Source organism: Neodiprion virginianus, chromosome 6 (genome assembly GCF_021901495.1).
Source record: "Neodiprion virginianus isolate iyNeoVirg1 chromosome 6, iyNeoVirg1.1, whole genome shotgun sequence".
NCBI lineage: Eukaryota > Metazoa > Arthropoda > Insecta > Hymenoptera > Diprionidae > Neodiprion > Neodiprion virginianus.
The window spans coordinates 29,615,177-29,639,364 of NC_060882.1; the positions used below are offsets into that span (position 1 = coordinate 29,615,177).

The 24,188-nt window shown below is 43.8% G+C and overlaps 2 protein-coding genes across 9 annotated transcripts; one reads left to right on the forward strand and one right to left on the reverse strand.

Moving 5' to 3' along the window:
- Nucleotides 1–257: 257 nt before the first annotated feature.
- LOC124308108 (uncharacterized) lies at nucleotides 258–22,466 on the forward strand. Of its 4 annotated transcripts, XM_046770475.1 has the most exons (11): nucleotides 258–284; nucleotides 3,925–4,052; nucleotides 16,022–16,176; nucleotides 17,309–17,544; nucleotides 17,631–17,786; nucleotides 18,033–18,114; nucleotides 20,343–20,745; nucleotides 21,081–21,240; nucleotides 21,336–21,462; nucleotides 21,763–21,936; nucleotides 22,026–22,466. In XM_046770475.1, the coding sequence occupies exons 1-11, from the start codon at nucleotides 264–266 to the stop codon at nucleotides 22,214–22,216; spliced, it is 1,833 nt and encodes a 610-aa protein (XP_046626431.1). In that variant the 5' UTR covers nucleotides 258–263; the 3' UTR covers nucleotides 22,217–22,466. The 4 variants fall into 4 exon arrangements, with proteins under 4 accessions (XP_046626431.1, XP_046626433.1, XP_046626432.1 ...); XM_046770474.1 differs by lacking the exons at nucleotides 258–284; nucleotides 3,925–4,052 and adding an exon at nucleotides 15,667–15,959; XM_046770477.1 differs by lacking the exons at nucleotides 258–284; nucleotides 16,022–16,176 and having other exon boundaries at nucleotides 4,004–4,052.
- On the reverse strand, nucleotides 3,212–23,223 carry LOC124308106 (SEC23-interacting protein-like). Of its 5 annotated transcripts, XM_046770469.1 has the most exons (14): nucleotides 23,016–23,223; nucleotides 14,564–15,106; nucleotides 13,311–14,476; nucleotides 11,080–11,568; nucleotides 10,615–10,792; nucleotides 10,038–10,501; nucleotides 9,589–9,958; nucleotides 9,165–9,492; nucleotides 7,188–8,734; nucleotides 6,004–6,100; nucleotides 5,743–5,902; nucleotides 4,818–4,908; nucleotides 3,461–3,489; nucleotides 3,212–3,397 (listed from the first exon to the last, which is right to left on the reverse strand). In XM_046770469.1, exons 1-9 carry the CDS (start codon nucleotides 23,146–23,148, stop codon nucleotides 8,437–8,439), a joined length of 3,969 nt encoding a protein of 1,322 aa, XP_046626425.1. In that variant the 5' UTR covers nucleotides 23,149–23,223; the 3' UTR covers nucleotides 3,212–3,397; nucleotides 3,461–3,489; nucleotides 4,818–4,908; nucleotides 5,743–5,902; nucleotides 6,004–6,100; nucleotides 7,188–8,436. The 5 variants fall into 5 exon arrangements, with proteins under 5 accessions (XP_046626425.1, XP_046626423.1, XP_046626427.1 ...); XM_046770467.1 differs by lacking the exon at nucleotides 3,461–3,489 and having other exon boundaries at nucleotides 3,212–3,435; XM_046770471.1 differs by lacking the exons at nucleotides 3,461–3,489; nucleotides 5,743–5,902 and having other exon boundaries at nucleotides 3,212–3,435.
- Nucleotides 23,224–24,188: the final 965 nt, after the last annotated feature.

Below are 24,188 nucleotides of genomic sequence, written 5' to 3' on the forward strand. Positions count from 1 at the left end.
TGTAATTGAGATTGCAGATTGCATCTACAAGGTTGCAAAAACTCTGACTGATAGTCCGAGCAGTTCTCTAAGTACCTAATAGTATAGTTCGTTGCTTTTGTTGGCTTGGGGTGCTTGACGACGTGACTCGGTTTTTTTCCTCGCGTATCGCGTGACTGCGATTAAACTACAAGGTATTCGATACCCGTACGTAAATATAATAGGCAAATATGTACCCAACTGTACTTCATCGGCTACCCTGCGATGCGTATACGTTTATACGTATGTGTCTACACGCCGAGAGTGTATGTATAAACTCTATAACCCAGGCACCGGTAAATTGGTTCAATTTCATTTATATTTATTTAGCGATTTACTTTTTGTCTAGTTCCGTAATTTCGGGTTGTTTTTTTTTTTTTCTTGCTTACTGCTTTTTTTCATGTGTAACATGCTGTGTACAAAATCGTGTAAAATTTCACCTCTTCGACTCTCTACGTTTGTAAATTTTCCCGACTGATTGTGAGGACAATGCTTTGTTAACCCTAATTGGTCGCGCTTCGGTAGAATCGCGTAACCGTCGCACAGGGTGAAATTAAACCCAGCTCCAAACAAGCAATATCCTGCTTCAACGATGAGTTCTAAAAATCTAAAAGAACATATCTAGGTATTGTTTAAGGATCGCGGAAGGAGCTTTCTCGGTGACCAATTGTGTGACCAATTAGGGTTAATAATATCTGCAAAAGAAAGAAGCTGTTCCTACTTTTATCAATCGTGTCCTCTTAATTTGATTAAAAAATTAAACAGACCAAATATTATTCAAAGCGTCAGCTGGTTTTGGTTAGAAAAAAATCGTTGAAAACTCTAGGTTGTTTCGTAATGAATTTAGTAACAAGAACCGTCTTTTTCGTCGTGCTGCTGAAAAATGTTTGGACAAAACTGAAAACAAAACAAAATGATGGAAGAGGAAGAGGAAGAGGAAAAGGTCAGACTCGTCGGCTCGAGCGGTGAATCTGGATAACGCTGGTAGCAATCCGAGAAACTTGGAACGCGAACCCTCCAATTTAGTGAGTAATTTTGGCTCGCCGCTATCCCAGCACGCGAACCAAAGTCCGTCCGCAAGCCCTCGGATCAGTTCTGCATACGCGAATACATCGGAAGGAAGCAGTTGCATTTTATTGTTGGTTTTGATTTGCGAGGCATACGCGGATGTGTGCGGAAAGATAGGCGCCCCCGAAACATGTCGCCTGAATATCTGCCAGATAAGACGGGGAATTCCTCTGGGACTTCTTTTCCACCAGCTTGGCTCGGGATTCCGGGAAAAGACTCCGCAGGTCTCGATCCGGCCGTCCGCACCTTGGGTGTCTGGCCTTATTCCAAGAGTTCATACGAAGAATACTCGCCGCTCCTGCATAATCCTAGACCAACCGATTCCCGGGCGATGCGTGTTAATGCGTGCCGATTTCATTCGCCGATTGATATCCGCGTTTTCACTTCCTCGCGTGCACTCATCCTTCCGGCTCGTGTCGTTTAATGTCTTATTGTACGCGTGCCAGATGACGAATTCGTCATCGGTGAAAATTTCTCTTACTCAAAACCGCGCGCTATTGTCTCGAACAATTTCTTTCCGACGTCACATGACTTGCGTGTTTCAATTCGGCATCGTCGCAATTATGTTGCAAAAGTTTTCAACGTGTCTTTTGAAGTAACAATCGAGGCGTTATTTATTTATGTTTTTTGTCTCCCTCTTTCTCTGTATGAAAAATTCATACTCGAAACGATAATTCAAAAAATTTTCAACTTTCTTGGAGTAAACTTGGCCAAAGAAAAGACTTCATCACCGAGATAGAAAACTATAAAATTTTTACTTCAATGCTAAATTATACATACATCGTGTTAAACTAAAAAAAAAAAACTACAAAATGCACATCAAATTTAAGGTGTCGATGCATAAACCTACACAGCGCATGAGTTCCGTGTCAATTCCGTAATGCGAGTGTGTCCAATTAAAACCTGTCGTTTCGAGTATATACGTGTACATTAGAATGAATATAACCGTTACGTTTACCTGCACATGCTCGGTCTTGCGATCGTAATAATATAACGATCAATTAACGGTCTTTCCCCAATTACCCAAAACGTTCACGCAAACATTGTGGCCTGTCGATACAAAATTTTTTACCCACACTACTACGCTCGTCAGTAGAAAAGGTAAGGCGATTTGAGATTGAAGAAATAATTACCTGCTTCCGATTTAGGAACAAAAAGTAAATTTGAAAAAAAATAAATAAATAATAATAATAATATAGAGAGAAGCACATATTTCGTCGTAAACCACGTAGTTTTCACGGGGGACATCAAAGCTCGATGAGTATCCACCACCGGTCGGACATCCTAGTAAACAGGTAGCCAGGAAATAGCCTATCAAGCCAAAGTACCGGCTGGTCTAACCCTTTCTTCATTGCCTGTTTTTGTTTTTTTCTTTCTCTACCTTTTTTCTTTATTGCTCGTTCCTTTTTACCCTGAACAAACACGTTTCCCTTGTTATTGAATGTGCATAAAATATGAACCACCTTCATTACCAGTGCGCTACTCACACGCTATTGTAGCATCTATAAATATTTTATTCGCGTACGTAGTATGTACACCTCCGCCTGCCTATAATGCCTGACATACCTTCGCGAGGGATTATGGAAAAAGGTAGGGTGAATTAGTCAACAAAAGGTTTCCGGCGGTATGAAAACCGTAAATCTTTTACGACTTAATTCCGTTTTATTTCTCTTTTTCTTCCTTTATTTTCAAGTAATTCATCTCATCTTACGTACGCACGCGTACATCGCGTAGGTTTATGTTTATACCTCACTCCGCGTCCTTTCTAGGGACGGTATATCAAACTACGACGAAACGACGAAAGATTATACGATAGCGTAACGCGAGCCATTTTCACGTTTCTGCAATCTCGCATTTCTGTCATATGCATACCTCTGAGAAATCCACGCTGCAACTACATTCGTCATTTTGGATTTTATTTTATTTTACTTTTATCGACGCACGACTCCAGTTATCGTGTCGCGTATTTCCATTGTTCGAATTCCACGATGAAATTTTTTACAGATCTAAACGCATTGCATAATCCGCAAATTATTCGTCATTATACGTACTGAAATTAACACCGTACCTTTCTATGGGTTCACAATGTGTCAATGTGCATAAAATTAAACCGATACTTACCCAATTTCCGTGTCGTACCGCGCCTCGAGTTCTTTTTTTTCTTTTTGAAACAGTTCACATAACGTCTGGCGAGTTTTGTTACACGCGTTCCCAGGCAGAGGAAGAATTATCTTTCGTTAAAATCTTCGTATTTGTTAACTTCTTTGTGTTTAGTTTCATTTCCCAAATAGCTGTGCGATGTAGTCACGATCTGGAACCACCTTCGTGAAACGTTCCGACCGTATAATTCTACACACGAGATTAGGATCATCACCTATGTGTGTATGTCGTTGTGTTCCCGCTCTGTTGAAGCGGCAAATATGTAATCACGCAGGTACAGTTGGCATTGTGAATAATTGTGAAACGCAACGAGTACACAGCAGATACGGCATTCTTGGTGGCCGTGAAAAGTAATACCTCTAACGTATACGGAAAATTCGTCCAAAGAGTCTTGAACACAACTGTGAGATTTCATTTTCCTTACGACTGTTGCATTATTTTGGAAGAAGATAAATACACATGAATCGCAAATAAGCTTAACAACATCCAGGTATCACAGCCACCGAGAGAATGCGGCACTGGTCACAGTTAGTTGTGCACTAATCTCCTTGATACATAGATATATTTACACCATATTTTATAATGTGAAAAAGCTTAGGTAAACGGTTATGAGAAGATGTATAAAATGTAATTTGATGAAAAGATTTTCACCTCGCAGTATCTTTATGTTCTCTGTAGAAACCGAGGCATTTGACCCGGAGCAGGTCCGGGTTTGTGCGAGGATTATGCGGGACTTTATCTTACGTACCAAGTACAGGGGACACAGGAGCAGATGCGGATTTTCATTCAGTCTCGACGGGGAAAATGTGAGTTTGTATATACATACATATAATACACGTAATAATAAGGGTAGCGAACGAGGGACAAAATGCGAGAGGCATATGGCGGAGGGAATGGAGGGGGGGGGGGGGGGGGGGGGCAATAAACGAACCTTATTCTTACCCTTGATTCCTGATTTGTCAAGAAAAACGGAGCCAGATGAAATTCAGGTGTATATTGGTGTACCGAAAGGCTGCGAACGAACAGCAAAAAATGAACAAACAAATAAAAAGAGGGAGAAAGAAAGAAGTGAGGAAAACTGGAAACGTTGGAATAAGTGAGAGAGTGTCGAGTGCAAAAAATTGACGTGCCAGAGATAAAAATACCTTTGCTTCTTCGGTTGAAGCGATCGGTTTCACCTCGGTGACCGATGTCGCTGCAGAGAATCTTCGAGATCGAGCTGAGAAATTCAAAATTTCCTGGTTCCAAGGCAAAGTTTGCCTGGTATCGAGGAGGTGGAAAAATAACCGCTCTTGCGCGAGGTGACAAAAAATAAGTAAAAAAAACACCTGAAATCGTACGAATTCTAAATTGCCACGTTCCTGGAAGGAGGAGGCCTGCTTCTTCAAGCGGGAGGAAAGCGTAAAAGCAGGAAACGTGAGTCGAGATCCAGCGAGAGTATATAAGACGGGACATACGATGCAGCGTACTGTACAAAACAGGACATGCGGCGTAGAAAACGAAATGAAAAGTATACTGTATATCCACAGAGATTATACAGTTACACGAATCAAGGAGAAAAGTGTACAAACCTGATCCGCGTGGATGCGCGCGCGCACTTTTTGCTACTCGTGCGCATCGCGCCGACGCCTGCGCTAAGATTTTCTGCGACCTCGTGCGTTTCTGAAAAACATTATACAATATCATAGTCAGCGATTTGTTGCGCGCGCGTTTTCCTCTGCTTCACATTTTTTTACCAAAATTTTTTTCACTAATTTACATTTTCCCCGATAAGTATCGTTGATTTCTCTGAATCGGTTACCAACGATATTATAAGAGCTAAATATTAAACCACGTTACGTTGGGATATTCGAACAACTACGTGGCCATTTTTACTATATACATTTGCGATATTTATAACTTTGCATAATCGAGTAGAGAAGAATGCAAATGTGATCCGCGAATTAAATACGTTGCAACGCCTGTGGATATAATAATGAATATAATTAGAATGTTTGCTCCACGTGGAAATCCGCGATAAATTTCACTGAAATATTAGATACAATTTCTCGTATAAAGTAATAATAGAAAAGGAAGTACAAGAAGAATTATTTTTTAAACTCTCTCAATTGTAGAAACTACAGTTCGCGTTCGTTAACTTTCATTTGTACATACTTTTTAAGTATTTTCTTTCGTTATTCGCCTTCTCAAATGCCCCGCATTACTCAGCGCTATCGTACAATTAGTTGGAATAATGTATTCCTTGAGCCCGCGATAGACTAAATGCAGTACAGTACGATAATAATTGATGTGCTTTACCCGGTAATAATTTGTCGAGTGAGTATCGCTACGCGTAAGTGGACGTTATTGTTAGCTCGGTATGAGTAACTCGGGCTCAGCGACGAATTCGATAACGAAGATCGTTGATTGCCGGTGCGGGTATAACTTATAAATAAATAGCGGGATCGTTATCACTGGACAAACGTATTATTGCCGGCTCGGTTTGAAAAGACCTACGTTCAAAGATACGGCAGCCATGAATTTGAGCAAGTTTTTATTTCGTCCATAACTCAAACTATTCTCCCGGTTCCTTATCTCAGTTGAAGAAATCCAAGAATTGTTTCCATAGAATTATCAAACCGCAAAGTTCTTTATTTTCTCGAATTATAACCCCGCCCTGCAATTATGGTTCATCGTCAGTGATTTATAAGGCATTCGGGACAGTAAATTTTTCGCCAAACTGAGACGCAATTTTTCTGATCATTCGAATTCTCTTACCTCTCTGATGACTTTGCATCCCCTGACATTCCCAATTTGTGAGAATAGGGCGCAGAGCAAATCCTCCGAAACGGAATAGTCGAGATTCCCAACGTATCTGTGGGCGAAAAGCAAAGGAGACAGGGCTCGTTTAGGTACAGCACGCAAATATCAAATCGTGCGGGGGCTGGCTGCCGCAATAAAAACCTGTTACACGGGTGGGCGCTTGATTCTTGCCTCGTCTATTCAGACGTCGAAATAATAATGAAAAAGAAAAAGGAACTGAGTGATTACATTCATTTGTGAGAGAAAAAATATGAAACGCGGGTAAGTAATTGCCTTGCGTCAAATTTATGTATAAAATGAATTTTGTTTCTCTGTTTATTTTGGCAACTTTTTCAATCGCGTCCTTCACTTTTTATACATAAATCTTGACGCCTTGAACGTATTCGCCCACGAAAGTAGTAAAAAATTATAAACTGCAAGTAATGCAAACATGCAGGTTCGAGGCGGATTGTCAGCGTTCAAGATTGCAGAAAGATGAAGTGCGCGCACCTTGATATCATCGATTACAGATATATGTATATATCTAGAATGTAATTATTTACACATTTGAATTTAATCAAGCGGCTAATAAAAAGCTGTGTAAGCAGAAGAAAGAAAACCTTTTACGGCAATCTTTGATAAAGTAAGCCCAAGTAAATATAATTTCATATTATGAATATAAATTTAACGAAAGATGCCTTGCTTTCAATATTGATAAATCCTTTGTCGCGATCTTCCGCCGCTTGATAGCTGCTAGCTGGGTTTTATCTGTTCAAGTGTCGTAAATGAAGCTCGACATGCTCGGCTCAAAGATAGATTAAATTTCTGGAAATTCCTATTAGAACGGGCACGTGAAGCGATAAGGAAAGAAGGAGCCTGTTTGCTTCGAATTATAGTTGAAAAAAATAATCAGAAGCATTAAGATCTCGCATGCAGCTGCTTGATAGGTCGAAGCATCGAAAGAAGTAACGGTGATCGGGAATTTATTAAAAAAAAAAAGAACTCATCGTCGATTATACTCACAGCGTTTTCAGCGTTGTTTCGCCCGCCTGCATCTCGGCCGTGTTACGTTAACCGCGATCTACTGCTTAATTCCGTTGTATGCGCGCACATTCGCGTCTCAACTAGCTGTTACATAAAGTAATTTTATTTAAATTTACCTTTGTGTGCGGCACCGCGGCCAAGAAACCGCGACAACGACGCCGGCGGCGGCGACGAACTCTTCGAAGTGCACATGTAGGTACATATAACGACAGCCGGTGCAGCGGGTCGAGAGGAAAGGAGAGGAAGAGAATAGAGAGAGAGTAATAGAGGAATACAAAGAGGAATAGAAGGAGAGAGAAACGAGGACAGGGAGGAAAAGGGCGGACGTGTTTCAACCGCTTCGAAAGCTCGAAAATTCCGCGGCGCTTGCGCGAACTGCGCGCGCGTGCTAAATTGCCAATTGCGCGGTAAAATTCTCCGCACGAGGTGCTTCAATCCGGGAACTAAAAGAGAGACGAAGATATCTGTCGATCATTGGTTATCCGCGACGTAGGTTGGTTTATTTTACCCTTTCTATACAGCAGAATTAACGACAGGAAACGGCTGATCGCAAATATTCGATATGAGGAAAAAACCAAGCACGGTATCGTCTGTCGCTGAATTTGTCATCGCGTTGGACTAACGCTAAATAGACCCGAATTATCGTTTTTCATCGTGTACGAGAGTCGGAATTGTTGCTGTAACATATGTCCAATTAAAAATTGAAACAACATTGTTAACAAGTCATGGAAAGGACAAATCTGTGGAAATCAATTCTTAGAAGAATATCAATTTATTAAAATACACAAATAATCTGTATCCGGATTTTAATAAATATTAATATAGTATTTTATTCGTATATCTAGATATTTATATTTTACAAAAAAAAAAGAGGAAGAAAAATAGTTTTTTGATTATGTTATTCAATATATACATATTTTGAAACCACTTGAGAGAAAAAAAGAAACATTAGTAGAATGAGAACATATTTGAAAGAAATAAAAAGTTTATACATGGTGAAGACGATGTGGCGAATAGCTCAGCGATAGGAAACTAAAAAATAAGAGAAATACGTACAGGCAAAAAGACAAGAAAAACCAAAAAGTACCTCGAGTTGGTCTTGGTCGCAAAAATTGAAAATTATCTCGCGTAGGTACCTTCGTTGAAAGTTGTGAATAATGTTTTGATTGCGCAAAAGGCATTTCGTTAAACTTTCGATACTGTATATATTCGGCATATAATTCTACTGTCATTTGTCATCTTCTTTCGCTCCTTGTTCTACTTCTCCTTCTTTGCCTTCTCGTTCTACGTGTTCGTGAAACAATCGGAGCGTCAAACTAGTTGAGCGAGTATTTGATCGCGGTGTTTGGCAGCAAAGGTATCGGATCACGACTTTCGAAGGAATCCGGTAGTGGGTGGAGGTCCCACAGGCCTCTCGCTTATCGGAGCTGTCGGATCCATTCCCATTACAACCGGTGTACTTTTACCGTCGAAACTAGACTCAGCGACGGCTGACGTGCCGGGATTGCTCGTGTAGGCGGGCTGATTTGCTCGCGGCATAACAACCGTCGACAGCGGTGCTCTCTCTATTGTCAATGTTTGCTGAGGCAGCTGTGCGTCGCTTTGAATTCCCATCGAGCCGTATATCTCCTTCAGCATCATCAGCATCGTGTCCTCCGATTCCCTGAATCATAAATCACATGGTTATTAACATTTTGCGAAACCGAGTTTGACGTTAAAAATTTTTAGAGATCGGTACACGGCGTGCCGTTCGAAAAGAGGAAATTTGTTGGATTTGCTTTCACTTTTTATCCATTTTATCTTCATTTTCTCATTTTCAATAACATTCACACGCGCCAGCAGCTGCTTCTATTTTCTAATTCTACACGGTCAAACGCTATGATTGCATTAAAATTTTTCTCAATCGCTAGAAAATTGCGTTTAGTTATTTAAATGAACCCCTCTCTCCATCCGAATCGTCTAATGATTACCATACGCATAAGCTTTGCGTTGTTAATCGCCGACATTGCGAGATACTATAATAAAATACATCATCCTCGCTCTCTCTGAATAATTATAATAATTTCCAAGAATCTGCGCTGGAATTTACTAACCAATAACACACGTGACTCGTGAGTGCGAATATGTATTCGTTTATGTACTCGAACGGGGCTTCTTGCAAAACATAATCCACCCTTCTACCGCCGTTCAATTTCCCGATCTTGATGTCATCGCCGGAGTCCTCGACTTGGCTGTTCACGGGCTCGCTTGACGCGTTGTTCAATTGTTCCTCGACCACCTTGTCAATTTCCTGCTCCAACGCCTGGTTGTCCGATCTGTGGAACATGGCTAGCTGATAAACCGAGTTCCAAGTACTTCTCACTGAGTCGAGGAGCTTGTGCTTCAGATCCGCCCCAACGCGAGCCATCGTTTCCTTCAATTCTGAAAATGATACGTTATTGTGTCATTAGGGAATTGCCGCTCAATTACGGGAGAATAAATTGAGCCACATATTTGTTCCAACATAAATATCCTCACCGAGATGCATCCGCTTTCTTCCTTTGTGATGGGGAATGAGCTTTGGGCGAAACTTGCTCGCGTCCGGATGAATGAGAGCCTCGATTCGATAGGCGACGGGATCGAAGGGGTGAAAGATATTAAAGAAAGCGGGGCAGGTGGGAAGAGCGAAGTCTTCACCGAGGGTGTCAATGCCACGAACAGTTACGAACATCCCGATTGGACTTCCAAGGGCGAAGAAGGCGCTGGGATGAAAATGGAGCTGAGGATAATTGATGTAGGGTTGACCGGTGCCAGCCGAGCCCATTACGTAGCTGATTTTCCGGCTGAGCATACTCTTCCGAGGCTTCGCTTTCGGCTCTTTCACCGTGTTGACTACGTCGTCATCCTTCTGAAAATTGATTCGAATTAACAGTCTCTGGCTGCCACAGATTTTGATGGAACACAGCGTGTGATTCGCGCGAACTTACGACCGCCTCGTCGCCGGGTTCCTTCTCCTCCTCAAGCTTCTCCTTGATCGTGTCTTCCTCCTCGTTCTTCGGTGGTTTCTGGTGACACAAGAGATCGAACAATATCAGACTCCCCAGGGAATGACCACCGAGATAGACTCCGCCATCGAAGGTAGGATTCCGCTTCTTGAACAGCGCATAGAGCCGATTCATCTCGTGACCGACGGTTTGCATAATCGTTTGGCAGTATATCGGGCTGGTATAAAAGAGTATGTCGGACAGAGTGTCATTCGTGAAGTACCTCAGCTTCGGTATGCTGTCGAGCGTTATTGCTTGCAGCTTCTTGTCGATCCCGGTGTCCTCGGAGTGCAGCGTTGTGTGCCAGGATATCGGCAACACCTCCATTTTGTGCACTATTCCCTGCTCACTCGCTGTACGGTAGTGGGATTGAACCAACTGCAGAGATATGCTGCGAAATTCGTCGACTGTCGAAGTAAAATAGTGAACGGTGATTATTTTTCTTGCCGATGATTAGACATGTTTTTCAAATGAATCGTGATCGTCTCTGCTGCCGGGGATTTAGCCGCGAAGAACTTACCAACTTCTTCGACGCTTCTGAACTTGAGATCGCAAACGCTTCCGATGCCGTGTACAAGGAAGAGAAGGTGGTCGACCTGCTCAGGCTCACCCTCGTCGATGTTGAACTCGTCGACTCCTCGTTTAACGACGCGCGGCCGCAGCGTCGTGCCCTGCAAATACGCACTGTCCTCTGAACCCTTAAATAGCAAGGGTCAGAAATCGAACAGAACCATGCGTGCGTTAATTACAACCATACAGATAACTGGATCCGATAGTCGTGAAATACGGATATGGACCAACGGGTCTCGTGAATTCGATACAACGTTGCGAAAAGAAAAATCACAGCCATGCGTGCGTTTGATAAAAGTTTGTCATTCAGGGAGTGCGAGGAAAAGCGAGTTTCTCTATATAGACTCGACTGTGAAAAAAAAATTCACGACGACCAACATTTCTACACGCCAAAGGCGTGGATCGTAACACTTACGCTATTGCTCCCCCAGGACGTAGTCGGCTCCGGGGATCCAGGCTGTAGATAATGGACCTGGACAGTGGGGCTGTGAAAGATGATGTGCTCCCCGTTGTTCAGTTCGATTCGCCTACCCCATGCATCCGTGTTGCAGGCCTGCTGGTACTCCTCCTCAAGTCTGGCGGCGACGCTCTCCTCGTAGGGAACGTACCGGGACTCGGTGGGTCCTTTGTAGAACCAGGAGCACCTCCGAACCTCGTTCGGGGCCCCGGACCAGTATACAGGTTTCCTAAGTCGCCTGAGGATGTCGACGTCGTACCGCCCGCCCTCGGTAGCGACGGTGGTCTCGGGAGTGATTTCAGTCGAGTTGTGAACCTGTTCCAGGTTCAGACTGTCCTGCATTGAGAACGGCAGCCAGAGCACCTTGGTCTCCACCTCCTTGCGGTGGAACCAGTGCTGGTAAACCGGCCGGTACGTCATCTGTCTCGGTGCCGAGGTGCCTGCGGCCTGTAAACGAGTATGTTACCCTGTGTCAACGAGTGCAAGTATGATCGTGAACGAGGGGTGGACGGGTACATCACGAAGTGTCAAATCCAGTAATTACATAATGCTTTCAAAATTATGCATGCTTCATTCAGGTCAGTGATTTTTTTAAAATTTTTTTTATCAAAATCAAGGAGTGAAAGTGCATTGCAAATACACATCGTTCCAAGGTAATCCACTGTTTCAAACTATACCGTCTCATTTATAATCAAACTCTCTGACACAAGATTCGGTAATAAATTTCCTCCAATAACCGTGACTCAAAGCTTAAGCACCACAGCGCCATTCGGATAAATATATTCGATTGTGAAAACACTTTGCATTCGACTCTAACACCGTTTCTCGATATTTGATTGAACTTTGATGAATTCGGATTATTCCAATAAAAAATTCCCGACTTCGTCGTTCCAATTTTGTCCTGAAGATTGTGCGACAAAATTTCATAATAATTGAATAACGGGTGGACATCTTGTGCCAACACGAGACGCTCGTTAGAATACCTAATGAATTAGGGGTAAATGATTAACATGGTCAAACACACGGCGCGGTACAACCGTTTGCTCGTGGGAAAACAATGAGAGGTTGGATATTTTCATCAAGCCAACAAAAATGAATGAGAACTTTATATATTTCAACGGGTTATGGGAATAGCTCCAGATGGGAGTACATGTTTATAACGCTGAGCAAGCAAAAGTACATATAAGGTACACATGTAGGATGTACGTGGCCGTACCTCACCGTGTACGTATTTAGTTAATGTGGGTATAGGCACGTATTCACCACCTGGGACTTGAACTTTCCTACCAGCCGGGAAATTATGCGACCGGTTATATGCAAGGATGCCAAGTACTTGAGCTCGACCTTTCGCGATCACTCCGTTTGATTGCATTTGTACGGAAAGTTTGAGGAGCGTGCAATTGTGTGTGGTTTTGGGAAATTGGAGCCTAAGCTCGAAACGAAAATGAAACAAGATGTTGAAATATTTCTCAGTTAATTTCCTTCGAAATGCATGATGAATCACTCCAGTTTTACATTCCGAAAGTACGTGTAACACTTAGTTTTCAATTGCACAATGTAAGTGAAGCCTTAAAACTCACTAGTATTTTGAACCGTATCAACAACTGATCGAGCGTCGGGTAAAATATCTGTTTAAACAGAGAAGCCATTTCCCAAGATGTGTGTGTGATTTCTGATCTTCAAAGACTAAACAGAACAAAATTGATCTTTATGGTACCGATGCAACAGTAGATGCTTGTCGAATTAATCACCATGAGAAGCGCGAACATAAATAAAAGAAGCACAGGCATTTTGTCAAGGAGAAAAAAAAAAATTAAACAACCGATTCACTGGACGTAATGAATAAATGCAGAAATAAACATTTCTCTCGAAAAATGTAATCTCTGGATCGTACAATAAATGAAACTGGCGTTGTTCCTAAATTATGCCTCTACTACGGCCTAACATTCGAAGTTTTCGACTATCGATGGAGACTAGATCGTGTTGGTAATCACTTTCACTAGATTGTCTCCATTCCGGTTCAGGAAGTATTCTGAATTTTGCTTGATTTGTAAGTGAAATAAAAAAAAAAATAAAAATAGCAGCCGACTGTTTCTAACTTTCAATCCTAAAAAATACTCAGTTGCTCACTTTCTCATCATCGATAATTAAAGCGCCACAGGCACACGAAGTCCGACAACGATACTTACCAAATTATGTAGACTCGGAGGTAGATTTGGCAGTCCACTGTCAAAGGTATTCGCGTGTCCAGAACTCCCAAGGGGATTAACTGACATCTGAATGGGATCAAGAGTGGCGGATCCAGTGGGTTCAGGAACGGCGACTCCCATAGGCGGAGACGGAGGGGTGAAATAAGACGCCGGGTTTTCGTGGCTGTTTCCGCTTCCGAGAGGATCGTCAGGCAAAGCTGCGTTCGAGGCCGGAGGGTAGAAGTAGCTCTGCGGATTGTAAACAGGGGCGAAACTTTCCAGCACCGAAAGAGACTGCGTCTGTAGCTGAGGCTGAGGATCCGCCGGAGTGGAGAACTGCGAAGGGTTGTAAAAGCTCGGAACCGCGCTGGGTTGTGGCAGCGTCGATGTCGTAGACGGGGGCACCGGAGTCCTGCCAAGTGGCTGGATCTCCGCCTGGAACTTGGTCGGGTCGTAAAAATTGGGATTCGACGCGGGCCGATCGAGGGTCGGTGCGAAGTATGCCGCGGTGGATGAGACAAGGGTGGAATCGAGCTTTTCGCCTCCAAAATCGAGGGACTCCCGTTCGGTGACCTTCGGCGAAAGCTCCTTCCTGGTGGCCAGAAGATGTTCAAGTTTCTCAGAGACCCGCGCCGCCGAGATCGGGGCAAACGGTGACGAGGACGAAGACGGAAGATTATTTTCCGGGGTGAAACCGACTTCCGGCGCCGACGGGACCGGAAGCGACGCCGAGGGTGAGGGCTCGCGAAGGTCTACGTCACGCAGCGCATCATCCTCGCTGTCTCGCCGAGTTTCGTCAACCCCTGGGCCCCAGTCGCGGCCCGGAGTCGGAGGCGCGAAGGTCGATAAGGGCGTCGGATTCGCCGGGGTGTTTTGCGGCGTTGCTGGCTCGGAGATCGGCGGCTTTATGCTCTGTGAAAGAGTTCTCTGCTCACTCGGGAACGCGTTTTGGGACTCAGGCCTCTGCGCTAGAGGCGGAACTTGACTTGGCGCAAGCTGAGGCTGATACACCGTCGGCGGGGCTGCAGGCGAAAACGCCGGCTGCGGGACCAACGGGGTGGGTGGAGATAGACCGCTGATCCGAGGACTGGAAGTCGTCAGATCCGGAGGAGGCGCATACTTGAGTCGCCGCTGGTTGCCGAGTCTGTAAGACGACGACGGAGCTCCTGGGTGAGGAAACAGTTCAAATTAACAATGGTCCAAAGATTTAAGTACAGTGTAAGGGGGTCAAAAACTACAAGTTCAAGACCCACCTGTCGGGGGCAGAGCAGCGGGGGGAGGCTGAGATGCCGGAGGTGTAAACAGCGGAGCTGCAGCTGCTGGAGCAGCAGAATTATTCGGTTGATACCAGCTTGCAGTGGTTGCTCCAAGTTCGTAAGGATTTTCTTGCCGCCCAGGCGATGGCCCAACGTTGCTGGATTGGTACGGGGGAGTGGAATAGCTACTTGGCGGATAGTTAGAGGGATACGAATTGTAATCGGGAACAGCGGAGATGCGGGCAGTGGAATCTTCTCTGTTATCGCCGGTGATAGAAGCCAAGGAAAGGTTTGGCAGCGACGAAAGAAGCGACGATAGATAGCCCTGCTTCTGGGGTTGAATGGCGGATTCACTGGCTGTTGAATCTCCAGGCTCGTTAAGAGGCGATAGATTAATTTCCGCGGTGGCAGGCGCGCTCTGTTGATTCTGATACTGCTGTTGGTGGTCAAGGCGAGCAGCTGATCCGACGTTGAATTCAGCAGGGTAGGATGACGGCGGAGGTGGAGGCTGCTGCCCTACGAAGCTAGCTATTTCACCTTCTGTAAAAAAAAAAAAAAAAATTAAATGGGATATAAAGTGGGCCATGATAGCGCTCGTTTGTTTTTCTGTGTGGCAATGTTGTCCCGGGTTTTCGGAATCAACTCCCAACTCTACGAATATGTCTCCCGACCACGCGATTCATCATCGAGAATAAATATTGAACAGGATGCACATAAGCGAGGCCACAACTATGCCGGGAAACACCTGAATTCTGGGTTATGAGAGATAATAGACAGATCCTGATAAAAGGGAAACCTTCAGGCCTTACAGCTTCGAGTGTTTCATGTTTCCTATGACGCGCATCCTGTTCTGTCCACTCTCTCTCTCTCTCTCACTCTCACTCTCTTTCTTTTTTCGTTTACCAAACCCGTTGTCGTTCGATCTACAAAAGTATTGCGCAAGAATGTGCGCTCGGTCGTCCAAATTTACACAGGCATTGCACGCGGGTGTACGCGGGGTATTTGAAAACGTTTGATAAAAACCAACCGACCACGAGCCCCTTGCCTAACCCATCCTATAAAGGACCGGCAGAGCACGCGATCCGTTTAGTCTAAGAATCCGCAGAGGAAACACGATGTCCAAGGATACCAAAAGTGGACCAAGTTTTTCGCCGACCCAATTTCAGGCCGCGTTGTGTGCGTGGTGTTGGATATCTGCTATCTGCATATCCATAGGCGATGCATCGAGCACTCAAGAACCGCGAATGGTGATCGTGCGGGAATCGGCAGAGTTATTCAGGAACTCGTACGATCCTCGAATTCTTGACGGATCTCTTAAAAACGAATCCACAATTTTACTCAAAAAGGGAAATGACTCGAACCTTTCGGCAACGAAAAAGATCAGCTTGATAAGGTCCGTGCATGATTTGCAAGGATGAGGATCAGTTGTCGTTAACGTTTGTCTCAATTTTGAAGGTACTACATGAGCCCAAAAATCCCCAATGAACCGATCGCCGTGGTGATCGACACCGCGGACAGATTCTACGAGAACGTGAAACGCCTGTGGAGGATCGTAATGGCCGGCAATAAAGTCCAAGAAAATTTACTGCTCTTCGCTTACAACGACACGGGTGAGTGAGATGGTATCAGTCAGGTGGTTATGGAAGTTTTGCTATTTTGGTAGGCTAATAACGAACACGAGGAAAACCTTATTATCCGAATTGACTTTGAACACCTCAGATGCTGTTAAAAGAGAAAGTATCTCTACGGGCACTCACGGGTCTTCCGTTACGTTAAAAAAATGCGGATGTACCGCATGTGAGAACGTTTATAGTCTTGCATGACCCTCCATAACAGGGTCACCACATCCATCATTTCTACCAGTTTCGAAATGAAAGTGAATTTACAAGGGTGGGGCAGTATTGACCCCTCGAAACGGAAGTTGACCAACTCGTATGTGACAAACATGCGGCTCTGCATTATTCGTAGAATGATCAACCATTCAGTCACGCTCCAGGATAAAAATACTCTTGACGACTTTAGACTCGGCACGTTCCAAACAAACAGGAAAGCGTTAAAGAAAGCAACAAGTCGAACGAGCAAAAGCAGGATGCCAATATTCATTTCCCAAAACCTCCATGCGTGCATCTGCACAATACCTCACTCTTAAACCCTCCGCGTAGATCGATATGGCAATGAAACGCCGTTTCTTTACATTACTCGTCTGAATTGTGTGGATCGAACGTTGCTGCACATTTAGCCACGTGCAGCTATGGCACTAACTGACCTCGTTCTCCGTCGAGATAAATAAAAGAAAGAATTGAAATAAAAAAATAAAATAAAAACATCCAAGTCAATGTTAGATACACAAGTTGAAAATAGATCATACGTAATACGTGTATACTCGGTGAAGCTTTGCGTAATCGATTGCGATGCTTCTCGTTCCGCTGAATAGCAAGCTGCTATCACTGTAAATGCGGTGCAGCCTAAATATTTTCCGCTGCGTGCGCACTGTTTTAATGATAAAAATACTCGTGAAATTGATAAAGATATACTGGTCCTGTTTATCCAGTTCTTCCATAAACTATCACTTATCGTTACTTGAAAAAGACATGTTCACCGTATTCCGATATCAGATCGAGAGTTTCGGCTAAAAGGCGACACGACCAGATCTAGGAATGTCATAATGATCATAATAGATTCGAGAAAGTTGCCTCGTCTCCCAAATAACCTCTGACATTCTAACTTTTTCCAATCCTGCAGACTGCAAACTAGTGAGAACACTGTATGATCGCAATGGGGATGCTGCTGAAGCCTTGACCAGGATTCCGCTGAGCGCACCGGGGTCCGAAGGTGCGGAAAGGATGCTAGAGTGCGTGAATTTCGCCTTGAAGATGGTTCAGCCAGACAGCTCGATTCTCCTTTTTACTGGAAGAAAGCTCGGCAACGCGACGTTTCTAGAGAGTACGGTAACTGGAATGATGAGCAAACGATGCGAGGTGCGTAAAGCGGTTTTGAAATTTTTGAATTTTTAAATTACACCGCCCATATATACAACACTTAATCGGCTTTCTACCTTCCGCAGTTCAACGGTATCTGGTGCGCCGACAAGCCAGGAAGAATCGAAGAAATCAACGACTATGAGGCAATTGCACACAGAACAAATGGCCACTTTCTTCAATTCACGAAATTCGACCTTGACCAACTGGTAACAGGGCTTGGAACCGAACCTTACCCTAAGGTAAGCAGTTGACTGACAGTGAAATGTACTTGACGGTGTTCCGATAACAGCTTACAGCCTTCGGGGCCTCGTTCTGCCTTTATCAAGTCCGTAAAAGTGACGAAAGAGAAAAACGGTAGGTTCCTTGTGAGCTGTTATCAGAATTTAACCAGCGTCAAACTACGACGGGCAAAAAAATTCAATTAGAGCAAAAAACGAGTACAGTAATCTTATACATAGTTGCGACTTTTATCATTTGTTAAACAGAATAGACCTCAGGGTTCCACAGAGTCGAACGATCTTGACCTCGACATTAACGGGGCTATTTTACCACCGGAGATAACCACGGGTACGTATTCCGATATTTTTCAATGATTTTCTTGTTGTGGACATACCCTCGATCGAATGTTCACGGTAGTATTCGAGTGCGAATTTGCACTGTCACATGCATAAAAAAAAACGGCTATTGCAAGCGACATTAAGGAGAGAATTGCTTGCCGATAAAACAAAAAACACGCAAGAATAATGATAATCAACCCACACCCGCACGATATACACACTTCGGAAAAGTTTATTGCGAATACCCGGCGTCATTGATATAGATATACAGTAAAACCGCGATGGCTTCCTTCCGGCAAAAAAAAAAAAAAAAAACGCTACAGTTGCTATTCTACTACCACTTATAGATACTGCTAAAGCAACGCCAGGCTGACACTTACCGCGTGTTGCAAAAAGGTCAGTGAAGGTTCGGGATATTTTCACAGTTCACGATTATTTCTTGCTATGTACTTTTATTTGCAAACTGGGATATACTTAGTGTCGGGGTGACTTTAAGCCGAGCACGTGCGATCCCGCCAACTCGTGGGCTAGACAGCAAAGGTGGCGGCGGACATGTTTGCGAACAGACGAGGGGAAAATCGATACCTCCTAAAGCTGAACTTCGCGGCCAGAAGGCTTACTTCCCTTGTCCTTCTCGCGGCGCACGCGCTTCGCTCACCCTGCGTGCAGGGTCAACACGCGTATCCTACGCGCTCACCGCAAAAGGTGTACAAAGTTAAAAACTTAAGGAAGCGACTGGTTGCGATTTTGTTAAGCACATCGATTTCATTTGTCAAAGTTAGCGGTTATAAACTTTGTAAAACAAAGTTATTGACTGTGACCAAAAGTCAAAAGTATCTCAAAGCTGCAGCTGTGGTTGTGGTACCAGAGCGGAACTGGACAACGAAAACCTAAGTTGTGTTTAATCGCGAAACAATGACTTACCGATTTAGCCAGTAAAACAATGGCCTCGATTAATATGCAGTCACACCGATCGGCGCACAGCATTCAGAATCGCGTGACCGTGCACCACGAACACTGCTCGAAGTTTTCGTTCACCCGCGAGCATACGTAGAGGGAAAAATGTTATCCTCTCTGCCTTTCCGATCGGTCTACATTATTCCTGATTTTCTTGTACCTATTTATCCGCGGATCGAAAATGCAGCGAAATCACGAGGACTGCAGGGAAACGTGGCGCTACTTGGCCGTGGAAAGATCGACCGATAACTGATGCTCCAAGAGAACTGAAACTACAACCGCCCCTCGCCCTCTTCTTGGCTCGTGACTCTTGGCAGTAAGCCCGTGAATATAACAACTATTGTGTAACTATAATTCGCACTTTGCCCGCGACCGACATCGCTGACTTGAACACGCGGCCGCGGCCGACGCTTCGCGAGCATCCGGCTTCGGCGTTTGACATTGACTTTTATTACATCTGTGGATGTCGCAAAAAACGACACACGTTATACGTATATACTCTCATGCATGTCGTAATAATAAGTAAATAATCTCGCAAATGATGCGTAGCGCGCATTTTGTCCGCTGTTTATGCTCGTATCACGAATCACAGATCAATAAAACGTTGAATTGTTGTCGATTAATTATACCGAATATATTTCAAAAATACGTTTCTCGTTTTTTCATACATCCTTAAGAAGATAGCCTTTTAACATGCTCGCAACGTACAAGGTGAGAAACTTTTTTCGGATACGATTTATCTTTAGGTTTTTCTCGGCGACTTTCCCCATACATATTCTTTACCAGCACCGTTTTCACTTTATTTGCAGTAATGCGTAAGGCAACATGCGTCATCGACAGTAAGAATAACCGTGTGTAAATTTGAGCGATACCATGACATTAGCAAGTTAACCACGGTGATAATGATTAGCTTTCTATAACAGAGGTTCAACGAAAAGCATAAAAAAATATTCTAGTCTTATCACGGCCGACAGCTAGAAATATTTGTTGAAATTATACACAAAACTATATTCTGACGCTGTGTAGGCAAGCCGCAAACGTCATTTGATCATCGGTCAAAGATCGTGTGCAATAAGCCATAAATCCACGTCACACTGAGGCCGATTTTTCAATCGGTTCATCCTCCTTTTATCAAGCAAACCAAGAAAATATTTCAAATGCATACACATTAAGGTTCAATGAAAGCTCGTAATAAAATAAATAATCCGTAAACATATCGCATTGCACGAATTAAGATCCGATCGCTATCCTTCCTCAACTAAACATCAATCTGTAACGTAGGATCCACGGCCACAAGCCCGTGGACATCTGTCCTTCGAGCAGCAACGATAATTAACGAAAAGGAAGCTGGTGACGAAAGCGCGGATCTGCTCTACGACCCGAGAATTAATGGTACAAAGACTCGAGTTTATTCGGCAAGGATGGCGACGGCTGAGGACAAGGCTGAGCCAAGGGAGGCTCTGGAGCTCGAGGACATGAGAGTGGCCTCGTTGACGGCAATCGAACAGGCTACTCGCCTGGAAACGACTGCCGTCGAAATTACTGCTGAAACGAGTTTGGTAGGACGACCAGGCAGCGTGTCCAGGCTGATATTTCGCGTCACCAACAACTACCCCCTTACCATCAGGCACTACTTCCAGGCGAAAAGCACCTCCCTGAACGTCGTCTACCTCCAGCCGAGAAAGTGAGTGACGATTTTCAGATTCCATAATCGCGTATTTGCATCCAAGTGACCTTCATTCGAATTAGAAAAGTTGTCACAAATGACGCACTGACTGAGGTCAACTGCATAACTCCAGATCACAGATCCTAAATCAATTGAACATATTTCACAGTATTGTACGGAATAGCGGCGTAATTTTTACGACCTCTGACCTACCGTGATAACGGGCTGTTTGTTACCACAAATCAATAACACTGCAATTTTTAGAGAAAATAATGAAGCTGTTTTCCTGTCGTGGTAAACACCGATCAATATGCAACGCATCAAATGAACTCAATCGTTTTTTTATTTTACAGTTCCTGGATCGAGTCGGGACAGTCTATGAGCGTCGTAGCTGACGTTCTCGTTCCGTCGTCGTCGACGGATTCGACAACTGGAACCGTGAGCCTGGTGGTCCAGGGGATCGATACCGTCGAGAAATCGACTTACCTCTACGTCCGCCAAACAGGCTCTACGGTGAATTGAATTTTCCCATTTTGCTGTTAATTTTGTGTCTCCTGTACTATACGTATCATCATAGTAACTATCATTTCTCGTATTTTCAACGACAGATTTCGGATACCAACAAACCCACGATAACGCACTCCTTCAACAACAACTGCGCCGGAAAGCTAGAAAGCGGTACCTGCGCCAACAGTCTTTGGAGCGTCGACGTCACCATCCAGGATAGCGACTCAGGTCTGTACATAATGACGTACTATAACTATCAACTGGATCATAGAATAAATTAATCATACTATTACGACTAATCATAAGATTCGGTCGCACTGAGGATCAAGCTAGAAATCAAGTGAAATCAAGTGAATCAATTACGATTATGTCTAGTGTTGACTGTGCAAATTTGAGATCACTGAACTGTGCACAAATTACACGTTACATATACCTGTCGCGTGCAGGAAACTCCTCTTTATCTCTGTGACTGAATAAAATATACATCTACAAAAAAATAATTCGGTTTCAACAATCTCTCCGTAAAAGGTCTGCAGCGGATAACGTCGTCACCAAAAGGAATTCGGGCGACAACGAGCTTCGTCAGTGGGACAAAGTCGTCAACCAGGTTTCAATACGCTGCAACCTGCTGTCAGACAAGCGTGGTCGTCACGGCTTATGATCTCTTGGGCAATTCGAATTCTCGGACGATCGACGTCACCGGTAAGTGACGCGATCAGAATTTTCCCGCCTTCGTTTTCTCGACTCTGATCATTGAATCCTGAACTAATGTGACTTGATTTCGATTCCAGCATGGGACAACCTGTCCGAAAGCCAGATCGCCGCTATTGTACTTGGTGCGTTTTTACTACTGCTTATCATCGTCGCCATCGTGCTAGTCATTATCTGCTGCATCCGAAGACGCAAGAAGAGTCAGGATCTACCATATACACAGCGATACGGATCGAGACCACCTGCGCGTGCCGAAAGAACTAGTTTCTAGGAACCTTCTATTACGATTAGATAGATATCATCCAATGTCGGTGTGCCAGCATCTTTAACGCTGGATATTTGCCCTATGTTTAGTACGAGAGAAGTGTAAAGAGGAGCCAATAAAAGGCAAAATGAACGATCTGTAAGCGCGTTCAAATATTGGGTGTGGATCTAGCATAAGTATACTCTGACGTATTAGTTTGCGGTATTGTACACTTAATTTATTCTGTCCAAAATAATAAAATGTCATGACAGAGAGAGGTGCCGGTTGATATTGATACAACTTTTGACACTCACCTTGTACTAGTACGTTGAAAATAAATAAAAAGAAGAAATTATGTATAAATATAAACTTGTCTAGCAAAAATTCATTTTCAAATTTCTGCATCAAGTAAGTGCCCAGGTAGATAATTGCGGAGATCGCCTTTACCTGAAGTCGGTAAGCTGGCACGGCTACTTATCGGCGGCGCAATATCGGTGCAGTTCGCAATAGGCAGACAAAAGATAGCAGTGCTACACACACCATTCATTCACGCCCCTGCTGGTGATTTCGTAAAGTAGCTAGACCGCAATCCATCTTCAATTCATCGACTCAAACAACGTGTGGCATATTGTTGGGTTGCAATACGTCTGTTGAAATACAACACCTAACGCAAGGAGTAACATCATCGATGTGATACGATGTGTGAGAAACCTCTTAGTATGGCAAACTCAGCCGGCAACAAAAAATGACACAGCCCTGAGAGACGGAAAAAGAGCCACTCCCACGCTGAACGATATTTTTAATAACCTCCTTGGTGGTTACTCACCATCTTGAAGCACCGACGAGGTCGCAGGCGTTACAGGCATTAACACAGCATTCCCCGAAAAGTCCTCGAAGGGAAAACCCACTGCCGCGGCGGAGAGCAGCGGGTTTTTCACTTTACGCGACGTGTCACTCATTCCGTTCCATCACTCGCTCCGCCATTGAAAAAAACACGGTGACCATTAGCACTAACGTCGCGTGTTGAACACTTAAACCCAGTGCTTGCTGATGCTTGAACCTTAGTTGAGCCTCGGCGATCTGCTGTGCGATGGAGCTGCGTTAGCCAGTTTCGGGGGATTTGAGCCGGGCTAGGAACTTGAAAGTTTGTAGAGAGACGAGCGCTGTAAACAGGAAGTAGGGATGGGCAATTCTTTCAAAAGAATCGATTCTTGGATCGATCTTGAATCGGCTTATCGAGAATCGATTTACTGAAAAATCGACTGCAATGAATCGATCTAGTGAAAATCGATTTTAAAAATAGTAATAATTGAAGAAAAGAAATGTTTGAAAGGTTTTTTGTAAATAATTATAATTTGCCCCACATTTTTTTAATTCATAATGATGTAAACAAAATTATCTGAAACATTGTGTTATTATTACTCTTTTACAAATATAAAACAAATTTTGAGGATTCTTTACAATGTTATGTATAAAAAAACGTGAAAAATAGTAATTTCACGCTGACGTTTAATCTTTCGTCTGCCATTCTTTAAGCGTCAACGAATTTAAAAATAGTAATTGCTGCAGGTGATCTGGAGGAAGTCGGTTTCTGTCCTCCGTTAAAATATTGGCAGCTCGTGAAAATAACCTCTCAGAAAGTACCGACGTTGCAATCACAATCAGGTATTTTCTTGCGATTTCACTGAGTGTCAGATAAACCATTTTGTATTGACTCGACCAATCGAAAAGTAGATAGAAAAGACAACGCGCAGCCTCAGAATCGCGAATTCGCCTATAGGCGCCAATAGTCGATTCTTAGCATGAAGGATCGATTCATGGAGAATCGAGACAATGAAGAATCGATGGAGAAGATCGATTTCTTAGAACTTATGAATCTATCTCGGCAAGATCGAATAGAGATCTCCTATCCCTAACAGAAAGACTAGATCACGCGCGCGCACAGCTCATTCCAACAGTGAAAAGAAATAGGCTAGCCCTACTGAATTAGTCCAGAATT

Coding starts and splice junctions, on each gene's coding strand:
- LOC124308108 (XM_046770474.1), top strand. CDS start 15,682: ATGTCCAAGGATACCAAAAGTGGACCAAGTTTTTCGCCGACCCAATTT. Junction 17,787..18,032: donor GAACCGAACCTTACCCTAAG/GTAAGCAGTTGA, acceptor TTTGTTAAACAG/AATAGACCTCAGGGTTCCAC. Junction 18,115..20,342: donor ACCACCGGAGATAACCACGG/GTACGTATTCCG, acceptor TCTGTAACGTAG/GATCCACGGCCACAAGCCCG.
- LOC124308106 (XM_046770471.1), bottom strand. CDS start 23,148: ATGAGTGACACGTCGCGTAAAGTGAAAAACCCGCTGCTCTCCGCCGCG. Junction 10,793..11,079: donor CGTCCTGGGGGAGCAATAGC/GTAAGTGTTACG, acceptor TTGCTATTTAAG/GGTTCAGAGGACAGTGCGTA. Junction 9,959..10,037: donor AACCCGGCGACGAGGCGGTC/GTAAGTTCGCGC, acceptor ATCAATTTTCAG/AAGGATGACGACGTAGTCAA.